This window comes from Ambystoma mexicanum, chromosome 6p (assembly GCF_040938575.1).
Source record: "Ambystoma mexicanum isolate Mex_15411 chromosome 6p, UKY_AmexF1_1, whole genome shotgun sequence".
NCBI classification, from domain to species: Eukaryota; Metazoa; Chordata; class Amphibia; order Caudata; family Ambystomatidae; genus Ambystoma; species Ambystoma mexicanum.
This window is the reverse complement of record NC_090935.1, coordinates 150,484,907-150,504,087: the sequence shown is the minus strand read 5'-3', so window position 1 is coordinate 150,504,087 and position 19,181 is coordinate 150,484,907. Positions and strand designations below refer to the sequence as shown.

At 47.4% G+C, this 19,181-nt stretch overlaps 1 protein-coding gene across 2 annotated transcripts in view; it reads right to left on the bottom strand.

The window, feature by feature from the left end:
• Positions 1 to 19,181, bottom strand: part of FAM219A (family with sequence similarity 219 member A) — an 822,575-nt gene that overhangs the window by 77,528 nt on the left and 725,866 nt on the right. For both annotated transcript variants that reach the window (XM_069626835.1, XM_069626834.1), the window contains exon 5: positions 8,803 to 8,857. In XM_069626835.1, coding sequence (XP_069482936.1) covers positions 8,803 to 8,857 — 55 coding nt within the window. The remainder of the gene's footprint in view (positions 1 to 8,802; positions 8,858 to 19,181) is intronic.

The window sequence follows — 19,181 nt, the reverse complement described above, 5'->3', positions numbered from 1 at the left end:
TTCAGTGTTTCACCAGCAAAGTTGAAAGGCATCCTTAACAAATAAATGTCATGTTGTCTCCTAATGGTGAAACCAAGGAAAACACATATGTTGCAAAAATGGTTTAATTTCAGCCCCGTCATACTGACGGATGAAAAGAACGAAAAGAAATTGTAAAAATGCTAGGTTTTAGGACCTTGTAAATGTACTGTCTTATGGTAAAGGCATCCAAAAGCGATTTGCTTCTTTTCACCAAAGCAGTTCAGCTTTGCAATTTTGTTTTTCATTCAAAAAATTGAAGCACGCATTAAAAATCAGAACTTAGAAAAACTGGTAAAGGGCAACTTATAGACCTAGACAGAAGGATTGCCATAGTCCATTCATTAAAATAGCTGCTTGCTTTCGCTTAACCAGTCAATCAAGTATGCATCTTTGTGTTTGCTGTAACTTGTCAAAGGCAATAGGCATTATTGCACAATAGTTCCAGGTGGTTTATATAGCTTGCCTTGGATTGTCAGATGTTCAATTCACAGGTATATTTATGCATTACGAGAGATCTGAATAGAATATAGGTATATAATGGTTTATAAACCATGGGATCAACGTTGTCACGATTCGCTTCCTTCACTTGTTCCTGCTACTTGAGGGCATGATTTGGGGACTATTTCCTATTGGAATTACCTCCTATACCCCATGACACAGTACTATACTGATTTGGTAGCTCCATCCACCAATTTTCAATTTCAATTCCCCTCTGGATCCATTTTGGGAATTATGCAGGCAATATACTTTTTATTATAAAGTCTATGCTCCCCAGTATTCCTTCCAAACTGCTTCATCTCCACCCTTGCACAGCAAGGTGGGGTAGAGGATAAGGAACACCTGTGGTGCAAGTGCTAGCAAACATCAAACCTGAGGCGTGTGATGGTTAGCCAGCTTTAAGGCCTAATTTTGCTTCAGTCCACTGCTAGTCATTGTTGCAGTGTACCCGTTTGTGACTGGCCCCTTGTTCTTGCGCTTAGTTTCCAGTCCCTAGTTTGTTATTTCTTGTTCCTGGATCCCTGGATTTTGAATTTAGTGTGCCTATTACTATTTTCTGCTTCCTGGATTCCATTTCAGTTTTCCTCTGCTTTGCAGACAGCACTTTCTAGCCTTATCCTTTTCCTGTGCAGTCTAGTTTGTCTGTGTTCTATAATATTTTACGCTGTGTAACCTTGATCGTTTGGACCACGCTCATTGTGAGCATTCCTATATTGTACTCTTTTAGTTTCCTTCCCCGGGTGGGGAGGGGAGATGTTTTGGGCTTGTAATTTCGCTTTCCCTGCTCCTGTTCCTTGACTTTCTATTGGAGTCTGTTCCTGGTTTTCCCTTGCATTCCTCTGTTCATTCCTCATTGTTAGGAGTGGTGTGCTGTTGTGCCCAGCTCCTGTGTGGATGTCTATGTTTTCCTTACTATTCGGTAAGCACTATTCCTACTGGTCCCTTGTCAGGAGTTATGTATTATGTTAGCATCCCTTTGCTGTTACAGCCTTCCTGGGTCCCTGTTTGATCAGCAGGGTTTCTGGGCTTTCCTAATATTCCAGGTGGTGTTTCTGGTCCTTTCAAGTATCATCTTTAATTTTGCTTCTAAAATACCATCAAGGGTGTTAGCTCACAGATTCTGTCATTGCTTGACCTGTATGTGGGCGTAGCATTGACCGTACCTGTAACATCAATTATAGACTATCTTTGTAATCATAAGGCGATTCTAAGTGCCTCTTCCACAACCCTTTCATATATTTGCATCGCATTCCACTTGCACATCCTGGGATTAGCGTACATGCTTCTTGGTTTGTGAGTGCATGCTGTTTAAAATGTCTTGCACACTGTGTGGTCGTGTGCACATTTCCCTAGCTATTATTTTTTTAAACCTTCTTTATTGGCATTTTCCAACAAAACAAAACAAATCGTAAGACCGGACATCGGTCGTACTGTGAGAACCGCACCCCTCTCACCCCTCTCCGCCCGTTGTGTTGAAAAGAGGCATTATGCCATCGGTTGTCATCTATGTGGTGGAGCCGCTAGAGTTCCGGTGCGATGTGTCGGGCTGGTAGTTGAGTCTTGCGTTGGATCTGGTTGTTGTGCGTCGACAGCGTCAGTCGTTGAAAGCAAGTAAGCGATGTATGGCCCCCATATGTCCGGAGGGCGTGCGTGTAGTGGCATAGTCTTGATGAAATCAGTTTCTACATCATGACAGAATGTTATGTCTTTCAGCCAGTGCTGTAGGTTTGGAGAGGGGCCCCTACCCCACATGGAGGTGATTCCTCTTTGCGCTAGGACCAGCAATAGATTTGTTAGTCTTTTAATTGAGCTCGGTAGCGATTGAGTCAGGCCTAGCAATGCTGCCTTTGGTTCAAAAGTGAGCTCTGTTCCTGTTCCTATTATTGCTGAGGTTTTTTCGAGCACCGCTCTCCAGAAGGTGGCCACTGGGGGCAGGACCATGCCAGGTGAAGAAAGTCTGCTGTAGGTGCTCCACATCTGTTGCATTCTGCTGAGATAGAGTCCCTTTGAGAATGAAGTTTCGCTGGTGTGTGGTATGTTTGACGGAGGAAGTTGAAGTGGATCAGTTTAAACCTCGTTTTGATCGCTACTCTATGAGTGAGTTTTAGGGTGTAGGCCCATTCCTCGTCCAGGATTGTGCTGCCTAGTGTTTTTTCCCCATTTCTTTCTGGCGCTTGCGCAGGGCGGGTTCGATTAATTGAATAGACCCTTGTAGATGTTTGTTACGAGGCGCCCGTCTCCTTGGGCTTGGATTGCATAATGGAGTAGTGGCCAGATTGGTGGTTGTTGTGGGAAGGCCGGGATTACCACCTGTAGCGAGTGTCGTAGTCTGTAATATATGAACGTATCAAGGTCATTGTTGGCTCCTCTTTCTCGGGTCTGTTGTGCGGTCAAGAAGGTCCCTGCTGGAAAAAGGTTGTCCATGGAGTGTAGTTGTAGCTTTTCTGTCCAGAGTAGGAAGACTTTTGATTGTGATGGATATTCCGGGAATGTGTTTGATCGGCAGAAGTGGAGAGTATCTGGCCAAGACGTCGTTTTCCTTGGCAATGTTCCTCCAGATTGAATATGTGGTGGCAACTGGATTCATTACGGATTGAGTGACTGGGGATTGTTCAAAGATAATGGATCGAAGGAGGTGTGGTGTCGCTAGCGCTCTATCTGAACATGTGGTCTTATGAACTGCGTTGCGTACCATTGGCTGAGGTATTGCGCTTGGGCTGTCCAATAGTAGCATTACAGATCTGGGAGGGCCAGTCCACCTTGCCGTGTTGGTAGGGTTAGTGTGGAGTAGGCGAACCTCGCCACCTTGTCAGCCCATATGAGGTCAGGACCATACTCTTTATGCGTTGGAGAAGTTTTTGTGTGAGGAGCAAGGGGACGTTTGAGAAGAGGTACAGTAGTTTTGGTAAGATGATCATCTTTACAATTGATACCCTGCCCCAGAGGTTGAGCGGTAAGGATTTCCACCTGTTGTTCTTGGCTTGGATGAAGTCTATGGTGGCTTCGTAATTGTCGTGAATGATCTCCTCTTTCAGGCGGGACATGTAGATGCCGAGGTACCTCACATGTGTGTGTTGCCACTGGAAGCCGAAGTCGTCAGCAAATTCAGTAGTGACGGCGGTAAGTGGGAAGATTACAGATTTGCTGTTATTAATTTTCAGCCCTGAGAAGCGTCCAAACTGTATTACTGCTCTCATTGCTGGGTTTAGGTTCTCATCTGCGTTCTGTAGGAACAAGGCTATGTCGTCTGCATAAAGTGAGATGACCATCTTGTGTGGGCCTAATGAGAGGCCTCTGTGGAGGTGGTGCATACGCATGTCGGAGGCTAGGGGTTCCATTATTAAAGCAAACAGAAGTGCAGAGAGTGGTGTCTTATTCCTCTTCTCAAGTGGATATCGGCAGAGCAGTAACCGCCTAGCATGATGTTGGAGATTGGTTTTTTGTAGAGTAGGGAGAGCAGGTGTAAAAAACGCTTGCCCAGACCCATCCTTTCCAGGACTGTGAAAAGAAAGGGCCATTCGACCGAGTCGAAAGCCTTCTTGGCATCTAGTAGTACTGCCACGGCCTGGCAGTCCCTTTCTAGGTCTTCCATTGCTCCGAACATCCTTCTTATCCCATATGATGTGTTCCTCCCAGGGACGAAACCCGCTTGATCAGCCAACACCATGGCGGGCATGAGGGGTAGTAGCCTCTTGGTTAGGACTTTTGCGAACATTTTGTTGTCAAGGTTTATTAGTGAAATTGGCCTGTATGAGCCGCTTTCAGTTGGATCTTTGCCGTTCTTGTGTAAAAGGATTATGTTGGCCCTATATAATGTTGGTGGTAGCTGTTCATTGGTCAGGGCCTCGTCGTAGACCTGGAGGAGTAGTGGGGCGAGGAGGTCTGCAAAATGTTTATAGAATTCACCAGACAGGCCGTCTGGCCCTGGTGCTTTAGAGTTAGGTAGTTCCTTGATGACCTCGAGGATCTCTTTGATGGTAATGGGGGCATTTAATGGTTCTCTGAGCTCTGGGGCGACACAGTATAGTTCTATTTCATCTAGGTATCGTGTCAGCTCTGCTGGGTCGGCAGAGTAGCTTGAGTCGTACAAGTCTTTGTAGAATCTGCGGAAGCCTTCGACGATGTCGAGTGGATGGTATTGCCTGTGGGGTCTCTCACTGAATCGATCGCTGCAGGTTTTCTGTTGGCAGCTATGAGCCTCGCGAGGATGGCTCCGGGCTGTTGCCCCTCGCCATATTGCTGAATTTTACGGTGTCTGTCTAGAAGTTTTATTTCCCTTTCGGCTGCGCCTCGGAACATTTCCAATTCTTTCTTAATTGCTGCTAGCGCTTGTGGAGTGTTGTCATTTCGGAGAGCTCCTTCGAGGTCCTTGAGTCTTGATTTGCTGGTGTTCAACTCACTTTGCAGTAGTTTTAATATTCCACATTCTTTCATCATGCAGACCCCTCTAGTAAAACATTTTAAAGTCTCCCACAGAGTCCCAGCTGAGGGCACCGAGCCTCGGTTGGAGTAAAGGAAGTGTTCTAGTTCATTTCGGAGTTCTTCCGCAAAGACCGTGTCTTGCGGTGCTCGTGGCTTGAATCTCCAATGAGGTCGCGGTTTGGTTGCCTGTGTGGTGTTCCAAGCTAGAGACACCATGGAATGGTCTGACAAGGATCTCGGCAAAATGCGGCAGTCGTCCCATTGTAGGCGGCTGTGGCTGGATACGAGGAGATAATCTATTCTCGAACTGGTTTTGTGAACCCAGGAGTGAAAGGTAAAGTCGCGTGTACTTGGATTCTTGTGTCTCCAGATATCAACAAGGTCGTAGGCTTTGCAGATTTCAGTAATTTGTAGGGATGCCTTGGAAGGGGTTGTCGTCGTATTGCGTGATTTATCTTTGGGTGGATTCAGCGTTGTGTTGAGGTCACTGCCTCATATTATCGTAGATTGCCTGATCGTGCTCAGTTGTGTCATCACCCAATCGAAGTTGTTGGGGCAGTCAGTATTTGGGCCGTATGAGTTCACTAGGGTGATTTCTTCTCGGTCAATTGTTCCCTGTATCAGGAGCGACCTGCCTTCTGTGTCCTTTTTTTGGGCGATTAGTCTGAAATTGATTGCTTTGTTGATTATTATGGCCACTCCCCTGGCGTAGGACGAGAAAGAGGCGAAATAACGATGACAACCCCAGTCCTTTGCCCAGGGGTGTTCGGCATTCGGGCGTAGGTGGGTTTCCTGAATGAACGCAATGTCGATTTTGTGCCGGCGTAGGTATTGAGTCATTTTCCTTCCTTTCGCTGGCTGATTTCCACCTTTAATATTCCATGTAGCTACGGTGAAGGCGCTGCGCATTTATTTCTTTGTGCGTGTGGTTCCTTGCGTTTGGCTGCTGAAGGGCGGGGGGTGGATCTTGTCGAGTTGATTTTGCTTGTGGTGTGCTCTTCTCCTGAGTGGAGCACATGGGGTGTCCTGGGTGCTATAAAACTTGTTAACTCCCAACTTGTGTGCATATCCCTCCCGTTTCTTGCGAGCAACCCCCAACTGGCTCGTCATGGCTCCCCCTTCCTTTAACGTGTAACTTGTAAACTGGAGCATTGCTGTGCTAGGGGCGCTTGGATCTTCCCAAGTCGCGTGGCCTTGGGGGTGTTTTACCCTCTATTTCGTGTTCCGACAGTATTGATTATCTCAATGAGCTATTTTCTATTGTCTCTGTTATCTGTGGTGGATTCCTCAGGGCCCTTTCTCTTTGAGCTCGTGCTTGGTTATTCTCCGGTGGTCGACAGCCCGCCTGGTCAAGGTATACATTTGCCTCTTCGGGGGATTGGAAAAACTGGGCCCTTCCCTGATGTTGTATTCTCAGTCGGGCAGGGAACAGCATCGAGTAAGGGATTTGGTTTGTGCGGAGTCTCTGTTTGACGTTTGCGAAAGAATTCCTTTGTGCCTGGACGGCTGGTGAAACGTCTGGATAGAAGTGGACAATGTCGCCGTTGTACTGTAGCTCGCCTTTCTCTCTGGCCATTCGGAGTATCGCATCTCTGTCTTTGCAATTGAGTAACTTTGCAATTATTGGTCGAGATGGCGCTCCGGGAGCGGGCCTTGACATCGGTATTCTATGGGCTCTTTCAATGACGAATAGGGGCGAGAGTGTGTCTGGACCAAAGAGGGATTTACACATTTCTTCAATTTGGTATTCCATTTTGCCTTGTAGTTGCTTCTCTCTTACTCATACTATCCGAATGTTATTCCTTCTAGAGCGTCCTTCGAGATCTTCGTTTTTTGCGTTGGTTATTTTCATTTGGGCCCCGAGGGACGACACTCTGGTATTTAAGGATGATACTCCATCGTCTAAGTTAGAGATCCGTTGCTCTGCTTCATCTAAGCGCTCATTGTGGGTGTCTAGTCGGTGTTGAACTTGATCGACTTTGGATGAGAGGCTGTCTAACTTACTATCTAGGTTGTTAATTCCGGATTTCAGTTCTAGAAGAAGTGCTCTGATGTCGAGCGACTGGGGGTCGTTGTTATCTTGGCTTGACATATGTGGCGGGGATTCTGGTTCGCAATTGCGTCTCAGGGTTTTTGCTGAAGTACCAGCATCAAAGTTCAATTTGCGCTGTTTGTCGGGTTTCCCCATTGCAGGCGCGGATGGGCAGTGTTGTTGGCCGCTTAATTGTAGGGTTTGGATGGCAGTAGAGGCGGGGTGCTGAACCACTGAGTGTCTGTATTGCCCATGAGGATTCTTGTACCCCTGGGGGTGTTTTGCCCGTTGCTTTGTCTTTTTGAAGTGCTGTTCAGAGCCAAGCTTTCAGCCCACCATATGTGCCCTAGTTGATGCCAGGGTCGGTGGGTTATAGGCAGCCTATTTGGTGTTTCTCGTGGAGTCCCAGGGCAGTTGGTTTATATCGTGGTGCTATGGCCTGTAAAGGCTGACTGCGGTGGTCTCACTGTGTTGCCAGGGTGGGGCCCTTTGCTAGATGGTGTTGGGTTGATAGTTGGGGGCAGCCTGAAGGGGCAGTTATTCAACCTTGGGGGGGGAGGGGCAGTGGGTGTGAGCCTGGGCCATGAGCTGCAGTCTTATGGATCTTCTCATTGAGCGTGCCCCCTCAAGCCGCCTCCCTCTTTGCGTGCACTGTACCTGAGGGGGCCCAGCCACTGTTCTGCTCCTTCGTGCGTATCCCAACTCCTGACCGCCGCTGTACCCTCAGGATGTTGCTGCTTGGGTCGCCGGCGGGAGGTTATGGAGCCGCAAGGCTCTACTGGAATGTGGCTTTACAGCCACCGTGTGCCGCTGTGTTGCCAAGAGCCAGGCGGGTGCGTGGTCTGCCCGCCGGAGTCGCAGGGGCTCTCCTCTCACTCGGCGCGTGTTGCCTCGCCAGGCCCGCAGCGAGTCACAGTGGGATAGTCGTGGGACCGCTCTGACCGCTTCAAGCCCCCGCCTGGGCCTCTGGGGTCGGCGGCACCTTCTGTGGAGGGGGTCCGTGAAGCCGGGCCGGGATGTTCGCTCCTCACGGAGTCCAGCAGACCTGCGTGGAATTGGCTGGGTTGTTGCTGGGGGGGCGGGGAAACCAGGGGGGGTGTGGCCACAGCGCTGGCGTCGCAGGGGGCGGACCCTCCTGCTCCTCCGTAGGCTCGGCTGAGCCGTGCGACTGCTGCCGCAGCTCCTCCTCGGCAGCGGGGAGGGCCGGCGAGTGTTGGTGGGCCCTCGGGACTCTTCTGTCATCCGGGGACGCTGTAATGCACCAAGCAGTGTCCAGACGGCCAGAGTCTTCGGATCCGACTTCTGCTCGGCCGATTTTCTTCACTGTGCTCTGGTAGGAGCGTTAGTGGTCGTTTTAGGGAGTTGTACTGCCGGAATATGCAGGATTAATAAGGATTTTAAGAGGCAGCGCGGGAGCTCACAGAGGAGCGCCCATATTGTTCGGGTCTCTAGCGCCCTCTACATTTCCCTAGCTATATCCACTGCTCTTTGTCTCCCCATTACAATACATATATAAAAAAAATATCACATGTTCCTATAGCGGTTCATGACACATTCTTCCTGCTTTTAAGTGCAGTAATAATAGATGTTACAATTACCCAATTCAGTAATACCAAATGATGCTTCCAATGTAAAAGCAGTCAATTTTCTGAATTGTATTATGTATTACAAACCTTGAGATTTGCATACGTCAGGAATGTGCGACCATACCCCTTGTTCCGAGAAGTAAAACCCTCAAGAACCTGATCACATCAAATGGAAGCGTTCATGCACACACTAGTGTTCTGCTTTTTGATTCTTACTTACTGGAGCACAAGACCGTGACTCACCTCAGCAGAAGAATATCCTGAGGACGAATATCTGGACATGTCGAAGTCATCATCACTAGGAAAAAGGAGAAAGCAGAAATGAGACTTTACCCTAGTCTTGTACATTGCACCATCCTTCGCCTTTGAAATAGATTCTACAACATGATGCATTAAACCTAAGAGAGATCATTACACAGCCTGAGCTGCGATTCATTGTATTCAAGTCAGAAACACTGCATAGATATGGCACACTATCACGCCTACTCTAAGCAGAAGAGCAAGTTACTTTCCTGGAAATAGGCATCGTTAAGGGCTATGGTACATGCAGGTTACCTCTCTGATTCCCCACACATTAACCACATAAGCAGTGGCATATGCAATAGTATTACCTTTTTTGAAGGCATGAGATAAGTATTTGACAAACCGTGCCATCCTGGCACTAACGGCCATGGCACCCTACTTTTATGCAAGATATCACTCTGTATGAATGCATATTACCTGAGCGTTGTGTATGTAGGTTAAACTGAACGTTTTTCTCTCATGCATCCAAGTCAGCGAAGATGTGTGTATTTTACTGCCATGTTGTGCATGCGGGTTCTGTTCCGTCATATAAACAGTTCAATGCTATGTTGTGCATAGCCGTTACCGCTCTTTGCAATTTTCCACCTATGAAAGAGGCACTTTATACTGAAAGGTCATTAGAAGTGTTTTGTGCTCCTCTTTGAACCTAAATGTTTTTTTTTCAATGGCAAACAGCTTGATGAGCCTCTTAACGGCCCAAGGATAGGGAATGAAAGAGGTGATGCCCAAACATTAGCAAAATAAGAACTGGCATATCCAAGAGTTTGGGCTTTTTTGAAGGCATGGGATAGTTATTTGCCAAGCACTGTCATAATTGCACTAATTGGGCATGAAATGGCAAACGCTGGAGAATTGTGTGATTAAACGGGCATATCAAAGTAGTGGCTGGCAAATCACTCTTTAATACCTTTACACAAGCCAATTGGCTTTGTAAATGCTTGTTTTTAACATGACTGCAGTCCAAGGAACAGATAAATCAAGTGACTGAAGGCACATTTGGTTAAGACATTTTTATTAAAACAGCATACAAATCTACAAACAGGGAAACAGAAAGGAGACAATGTCACTTTTCTGTTTCCGTCCAAACAAATACTGGACAAGGCACTGGAGCAGAGGCAGCCAAACAGAAATGGTGGGATAATCAGTGGTGTACAGGTGCAGGGGGCTCGGTGAGTTGGACTGAAGGGGGTTTGGCAGCAACTCAAGGGGGAATTGGATCAGAGGCACTGAAAGAAAACAACATGAGGAGTGGCGCAGGAGGGAGGGAAGTTAGGCGTAGAATGTCAGTGCAAGCCCATGTTCTGAGCCTTCTGATTGGCTCACGCCACTCCCCCGGTTTCTAATAAAACACGAGAAGCTCTTGTTGCAAGCAATTAAATCCAATAGGCATGTAAAAGTGATAACACATACAATATGTTTGCTCTATGTTTATATCTGTTAGTGTAAATATAAACTAGTCCTGACTCATGCAGTTAATAATGGTTGAATGGAGTACTTGATCAACTTCATAGCCAAGGGAATGTGCATTTGTAAAGAAAACTTTTCTTATTTAATTTAATGTTCAAAGACACTTCGTTCATAGTAGGGGGGCTCCTCCATAATGGGGGACGGGGCACCAACCCGCCCATTGCACTTTATAGAGGACCCGAAGCCAGCCAAGGGAAATCAATCCCAAGTGCTCTTGGGCTGGCTTGAACTGTCAAAGGGAAACATGATGCGTTTTGACAGTTTAAGTTTCCCCGTGTGCATGTCCAATGCACCATGCAAGGCTGGTGGCGGTTTTTCCTTCCCCAGACGATTGGGGACACATGCTGTGGAACTGCAGGTTTAAATGGATGACAGACAATGTTTTATGTGTTAATGGTAATAAGACAGAATTCCTGGTATTTGGGTCAGCCCAAGCACGAGAGAAATTAAGTGCATCATATGCAGAATTCTGTATAAATCAACACACCATAAAAGCATCTGAAAAGGTGAAAACTCTAGGTGTAATTTTTGAAGCATCCTTAAACGCGGCATTAGAAACTGCCAGTGTAGTTAAAAACTCAGTATTATATGAGACTTATCCGCCTAATTAAGCCTCATATCTCAGAAGAGAACTGTTACACTGGTTAGAGCTGTCATTTTACCAATAACAGATTATTGTAATTCTCTAATGGGCAGTGCCAGCAAGGCTTGTATCAGGGAATTGAAGATTCTGCAAAATGATGCCATTCGTTTGTTTGTTTATTGATTTATATAGCGCACCGAACCCGGAGGTATCTGGGCGCATTACAAAAACTTCTGATCTTCAAGTTACAAATGGTTACAATGGTTATGTACAATAATACGAAACAGGAACAGAGAGTATAAAACTCAAGAGGTTGCAATACAGTACAATTCTATACAGTAATTTCCAAACTAGAGAACGGTAAATTACAATGAAAAGCTGAAGCTTTAGGAGAAGCAGGAAGTCCAGGCGTGTCAGATGTCTTTAGTAACCAGCCACCTTTTAGTATTTTTCCTCAAACTGTGAAAGAACTGGTCTGAACGCAGAGATAGAGGGAGGGAATTCCATAACTGGGCGGCCATAACTGGAAGACTGCTGCCACCTGCTTTTTTTAGTTTGAATCTTGGGACTACCAAGCAGAAGGAGTTAACAGTCCTCGTGGGACGTGTAGATGATTTCTTTTACAATTTCATCCCTTAGGTATTGCAGGGCAGTGATGTTGAGACATGTGTAGGTGAGGGAGACTGTTTTGAATTGTATTCTATCCTTGATAGAGAGCCAATTGTTCTTTCGCCTAGGCTCAGAGATGTGTTGTCTCCTCTGAATACTTAGGGCTGTTCTCAGTGCATTATTTTGGAGTGTTTGAAGTTTATTGATGATGTCACTATTAGTGCCTAGGTAAAGGGCATTACAATAATAGATTTTTGAAAGGCTTCGAGCTCTCGTTAGAGTAATGCAACTCTCGATAGATAAGAACTGTTTACAGGCCTGGATCAACTTACAGGTGTAAGCAGTCGCATAGGCTGTAGCATTGATTTGTCTGCCTAGATTGAGAGCTAAATCTAAGTAAAATCCTAATGTTTTAACCTCCTTGGCCACTTTGATGCCGATGTAGTCGATATTGAAAGTTGTGTACTTGTTACTGAGTTTGTTGAGGTTAGCCGGGGCTCAGAGGATTAGAAGTTCCGTCTTATCCTCTTTCAGGCACAAGCCGTGGGATGTCATCCACGCCTGAATAATTAGATACATTTTGTTCACTACGGCCAGTGTAGGTGACACCCAGATGGTCAAGGTCATCAAATAGTGAAGATATTTTACATTGTACATCGTGGGTGATACACAAGATCCTTTGGGTAACTCTGCAGGTTATCGGTGAAGGGTCCGCTGAGGCAGACAAGAGAGAAAACTCTCATTGACCTGTTTAGAAATAATTGTATCCATGTTGTGGCTTCATGGGAGAAGTGGGCAGCAGTGGAGAGATGTTGATAGAGCACTTTATGATCTACCAGATCAAAGGCTGCTGATAGATGTAATAGTAGTAAGAGAGCATGTTTCCTATTGTCTTTTAGGTCGTCCATTTGATTCTTAAGATCTATCTGTGCCGTTTCTGTGCCGTGTTGTGGACTGAATCCTGACTGCCGAAGCCCTAACAGGTTATTAGTCTCTAGGTACGCTAGTTACCTTGTCCAAGCGTTGGATCACAATTCGATCTCAGATACTTAGGTGCCTATCCATACATACACTTGTGTGTCATGGTGCTGATTTTGAAATCCATTTCTCTCATTCAAACATACATTCTTTCCTCCATTCACTCATGCACCCTTACAGCTGAATGAGTGTGCAGAGAAGGACGGGGTGTGGGGAGGAGTAAGGCTACAATGTTATGCCCTGGCACCTCCCCCCCCCTCCACCTCGCCTTCACAGTGAGGGGAGGGGTATGCCAGGACATGACATGGCTGCATGTCTTAATGGCCATCAAGATTAAATCAAACGTCATTCCTGGTTGCTTTACTGTTAACGGCCATTTAGATTTTAGGTGGCAAGACTGCCCTACTGTGGCACAGTAACAAATATATCCAGGCTGACACAACGTAGGCCAGTCTTGCCAAGGCAGTACAAGGCAGAGAGGACCGGAATGCAGGTAGGAACATAAAAAATAAATGTATTTGTGTGTGCGTGTGTGGAAGGGTTTGAATCCAAGTGGATTCGTGAATGTGACAGTGTATGTTGAGTGGGAGCAAGTGTTTATGTGACAGCGTATGATTTCTGTATGAGTGAATGAGGAATGAAGGCTGATGCGTGCGTCTGAATGTGAGTGAAGAAAGAATGAAGGATATGTAAATGATTAATCCTGATGCGTGTGTACACATGTGAGGGAGAATGAGTAATGTGTAAATGCTGAAGGAGGAATGCTGGTCCGTGTGTTTGAATGTGAGAGAATGAAGAATGGATGCTGTATAAATGACGAACGCTGATGCATGCATGCATGTGTGTATGAGAGAATGTGACAGTGAATGAGGAATCGATGCTCTATGAAGGATCATTGATGAATGTGGATGCATGTGTTTCAGCTGGGCAGCAGGTTTCTTATTGGGGGAGGAGGAAGATTGTAAAAAAGGCAGGAGTGCTTTTTGGTTAAATGAGTTGAATATTTTTCCAAAGTCTGTGTGTCCAATTTGGACAAATAGTAAATGTGGCATGTCATTTTTTTGTGTTGGTAAACAAAGGGGAAGGCAGCACATTGAGTGTTCCAACTGGTACTGGCCCACATTGGTGGGTCAGTCTGCCAATGTTTCTCTAGTGTAGAGGGCGTTTTTACTGGTCATCAAGGGTGATGGCCGCATTCTGAGACTTCCTAGGTGGTACTGGCCCACATTGGTGGGTCCAGTCTAGGCATATTTCTTTACTGTGGTATGGCATTTAGTGGGCATCAGGGTTGACTGCAGCAGAATGATTGTTCAGATGTGGTACTGGTCCACATTAGTACAGTATGGACAAGTGCTTTATCGTGGCATAGCAATTTTTACTTGGCATCCTGTGTGAAGTCAGCATGATGAATGCTACTACATGGTACATTCCCATATTGGTTGGCCCAGTGTGCACCTATCATTTTACTGTGTCCTTGCATTTGGTACTGGTAAAGCCAACAGGAGTATGTTCTTATATTGTGATACTGACATATATTGGTGCAGACTTCGAGGACCTCTATAGGCCCAGACAACATGAACCTATTTTTTATACCCGCATGTATTGTGTGCGAAGGCACCATGAAAATGGGTCGGAAATGCTCCTCGTCAATGTGGATGGCTTGCATCTATTGGATTTTGACATGTATTACCCTACAAAACCCATTGCAAAATGTCTTACCCAATTTTTCTCCGAAAGTGTACTGAAAATGCATGATTTTAACCCAATATTTTAAACATTTTCTTGGGCGGAGAAGTCCGCGAACCCCCTTTGCTTTGTTCGGGATACCTTGCTACGTTCGGTTGCTCTTGCCTATTCAGGGGAAACATTTACACCACTCCATTAAAAAAAAATCACCAGCTGCCACTGGTCCCTAGTACCGTTCACACAAATCAAAGAGTGCTGTATTGAATAAGGTTTAAGTTACTTACCTGTAACTATTGTTCTCCAGCATAGGTCTGGCATGGATTCACATGCTCATGAATATTCCCAGTCAGGCTGGGAATCCTCAGTAAAAGAAAAAACAGTTTCACTTTCACTTTAAAACTGTATTTCTCCTCTAAACCAATCACTGTCCTCTGGGTCATACTGTCCCTATCCAATGACAGTCCACTCCCTAAGCCCCGCCTCTGGCAGTCATCTACAGATTTGGCCGGAGGGAGGGTTCGCATGTGAATCCATGCTGGAGAACAATAATTACACGTAACAAACCTTCTTCCGCATGGGGTCTGGCATGGATGCACATGCTAATTAATAACGAATATACAGCAGTCCCACAGGCTCAAAAGAAGCAATTAACACTTACCCCTGGAACAGACTCACCTCAAGTGAGTGGGTTGCGTAGCACTGCATGGCAGACTCTGGACTCCTCCCTCGAATCTCTTTCGACGCAGTAGAACTTCGTGAAGGTATGCAATGACCTCCACGTTGCAGCCCTGCAGATGTCAAGCAGAGGTACACTAGAAGGGAACGCAGTCGTAGCAGCAATCGCTCTGGTGGAATGGGCTCTCAGACGGCCCTGCAGAGGCCGTTATGCCACCCGAGGACAGTGCATGATGCAGCAGGAAAGAGCCACCTTGAAATGGAAGCCTCGGACAAAGGCCTTTCCATGGTTCACAGGACCAAAGTTCGCAAACAATCGAGAAGTCTTCCGAATACTCTTTGTGCGCGTTACATAGAACTTCAAGGCACGAGCAACATCCAGAGAATGCAATTCGAGAAGAATACAGGCAAAAACAAGGGCTTGTTGAGATGGAATTCAGACAGCACCTTCGGCATGAAAGGGGTGCATACACAGTACCACCCTCGGTTCGTGGAAAGTCGGATATGGCTGCTTGCAGAATAGAGCCTGGATTTTACTGACACCTTTGGCAGAGGTGATGGGCACACGGAAAGCCGTTTTCCACAAGAGAAACTTGAGTGGGGCTTGATACATAGGTTTGAAAGGTACCCCCATGAGCCTCATCAGAACCACGTCGATTTCCCATGCCGGTGCAGGTGCCTTCACTGGCGGGAAAGATCGGAAAAGCCGCTTGAAAAGTGGGACCACAGTGAGGATCTACCCGGGGATCTGGTGTAGTGTAAGATGGCCGCCATGTGTACCTTGATGGATGTGTGAGCCAGTGCAGCTTGTGCCAAGGACAGCAAGTACGGAAGAGTCATGACCCTCTGAGGGGTAATCTACTGCGACCGGCACCAGGTAGCAAAACATTTCCCACGTATGGGCGTAGCACTTTAGAGTGGACAATGCCGTGGCTTTGACCAGGACTTCCCACCAGCCCGCTGGCAACTCATAACTCAAAACTCTAAGGCTGCAGGAGCCATGCCCACAGGTTCAGCGATCCTCAGTCGTGATGAAGGATTGCGTACCCCTCTCTGGTGAGCAGATCCAGAAGTACCGGCAACTTGACTGGAGGCGGCACGGACAGGCTGCGTAGGTCCAGATAACAAATCTGCCTCGGCCAGGCATAGGCAATGAATAACATCTTACATCGACACGGTCTTGAGTTTGTTGATGACACGTAGCAGGAGAGGAAGCGGGAAAAGTGTACAGAAACAGACCTTCCCACGGGTAGGAGAACGCGTCCACCAAGCTCCTCCGTTGGTGGAATCTGCTGGCAAACGTCTGGCATTTGGAGTTCTACGCCGTGGCAAAAGCCGTGGTGAGCTTATTAGTTTGAATAATTGGCTCACCTTGCACATTTTGACTTCCTAGTGCAGAATCTTGACTGCACTGAGGAATCCCTTTTGCCAATTCAGCTGCCACAAGTTCTTCTTGATGTAGTTCTTTTTCCAGTAACTATAACTACTACTGACTAAGTTCCCACTCAAGGCAGGAGCGCAGTTCCCTACTGAGGGAGTCTGCAATGGTGTTCTTGATGCCTGCTTGGTGGAGAGAGAGGAGGAACATCCCCCCCTGTCCGATGGCCTAGTGCCACAAGTCCTGAGAGCACTGGGGATCGAGTGCCCCATTACTTCCTGATGTAGAACATGGTGGTGGTGTTGTCCGTGAAGATCCTCACCACCTTGCCCCTCAGAGACAGTAGGAAGGTCCAGAACACTGCCCGTAGCTCCAGGATGTTGAAGTGCAGATTCTTCTCCTCTGGCAGCCACAATCTCTAGTGTGTAGACATCTGGTGTGAGCCCCCTAACCTTCCAGAGGTGTCCGTGGTGACCGTCTCCTGGTAAGGCAAAGTTTGGAAAGCAGTCCCCTGGGTGATGTGAGAGTGCACCCCCCCCACCACTATCACCCACCTGAACTCCTCTTTGACAAGAATCTTGTCCGAAAAACTCCTGGACACTTGTATCCAACGTGCATCCAAGAATTCCTGTAGGGGTCGCATCTGCAACCTGCAGAGACAGACGAGGTAGATGCAGGACGAAATGCAGAGCAGCGATTTGATGGCCGCACCATGGCAATCATCGCTGACGACAGTCGATGCACCTTCCATTGAATGGCTGCTAGCCTCTCTTCCGAGGACGATGCCATGCACACCACTGTGTCAAGTCTGGCGCTGAGGAACAGCGCATTCTGAAAATGCATTAAGCAGGACTTCAGATAGTTTGCGGAGAATACCAGCTCCGTCAGCAGTTGGACATCTCCTCTGTGTGCTCATCGGCCAGTTACAGAGAGCGGGCGTGTATCAGCCAATCGTCTAGGTACTGGTATACGTGTATTCCCCGCAGATGCAGATTGGCCGCCAACTGGGCCAGGCATTTTGTAAACACTCTTGGGTCCGATTTCAAGCCTAATAGTAGGGCCTTGAACTGGTAGTGTTGGCCTTGCACCATGACCATAGGAACTTTCGATGTTTCCTGTGGATGGGGATATGGAAGTATGCGTCCTCTAGGTCCAACAATGTCAGGAAATCTGCTTTCTCCAGTTGGCCGAGCACATGCTGCAACGTAACCATCCTGAATTTTTTACTCTTCAGGTACTTATTCAGATGGCGCAGATCTAGGATGGGTCTCCAACCACCAGTCTTCTTTCTTACCAGAAAGTATCTGGAATAGACTCTGGAACCCCAGAGCCGTTGGGGAACGAGCTCTATCGCCCCTTTCCATAACATGGCTCACACTACAAGGAGCTGAGGTATGTGGAGCTCCTGACGGGGAACCGGTAGAATAAGTGGGCACCCGCGTTGGAACTCCAAGGTGTATCCCTGGGCGACTGCGTCCAGCATCCATCTGTCGGTGGTGATCGTTTGCCACTCGCTGACTAACCTAGACAGCCGTCCTCCCTCCAGGATGCACGAGTGGGGGCCTGATGTCTTGGCCGGTTCAGGCTTGCTTGGGCGCCAGTGTCCTGTGGATGACAGCGATGCTGACATCCGCTACCGTAGGCCTGGGGCGACCACTATAGGCTTCCTGCGTGAAGAATTGGGGAGGTTGCCTGTATGATGTGGAGAATCCCTTGGATGATCTGCTTGATTTATCCCTGGAGGAGCTAAAAGAAGACGAGCAATGCTGTTAAGTGTCAAGGGAATGTGCCATCTCTGTAACTGTCTTTTTGGCTTTAAGGGACTCGTTGACTGCCTTCCCAAACAGATTTTCTCTGTCGAAGGGCATGTCCATCACCATAGCATGAAGGTCCTGAGGAAAGTTTGTAGCCTTCATGGTCCGACGCCACCTCCCCTTCCAGAAAGAAGGCGAGCGCTTCCATTTTCTTGTCATCGTGGAGGAATTCCAGGATGTGGCTGAGCTTGTACCAAAGGTCGCGGTCGTATCAGGCTAAGATAGCCAGAGCATTAGCATCCTTGATCGTGGATGCCACTGTGTAAAAGACCCTCTTCCCCATGGCGTCCATCTTCTTCCCCTCTGTGTCTGGGGGAAACTGATAATGATGAAGCCGGGTTAGCCGAACATTTCCTTGTGGCAGCTGACACTACAGAGTCCGGAGACGGTTGTCATGATGCCTACCCCCGGGCATCTGGACCAAGCCCATCAACCCCGGAAGCAGGCATCCAGACATTTATTAAAACCTCAGCAGCCCCGGCTAGGGGCTACCTGGGTTCAGTCATGGCGCCTAAGGTGCCAGGCTCATAGTCATTACTTACCTCAGGCAGACCATGCTGCAAAATGTCCAAGCCAACGTGAAGCCTGGAGGGGACTATTTTACTACAGGGACTATTTTTTACTCGGGTGTGGTTCTAGGGACTTCTTACCTGGGACTACTTTTGAGGCTATTTAAACCACGCCCGACCAGCAACACGCTTCGCGTTCTTCTGCATTCTGCAGCGTAACGCTCACCGTGCCTGCAAGCCAGCATCCATTCTTCTGCCACACCCGCCTCGAATTCCGGAGCTCCTAGAAAAAAGGGAAAAAAGGAGAAAAGGTTAGATCACGGACATTATTTTAATTCCTTACCCAATTCTGGATCTAGCACGACTCTGAGCCTGAAAGGACATTACTTCAGCACGCGTCGCACCGCCAGCTGCAGCGCTGCGCCATACTCACCAGCCCACAGCATCTTTCGATTCGGCGCTGCCTCCATCATTTTCTTCGGCGAACTCCAATACCTGGGGGAAAACAAAAGGAATAACAAGGTGAGCCTAGAGAGCCGACAAATACAATCACTTTTACCACCAGGCTTACCTGATTTACCACTGGAGGCATTACCCTTCACTACACCACATCTTCTTAT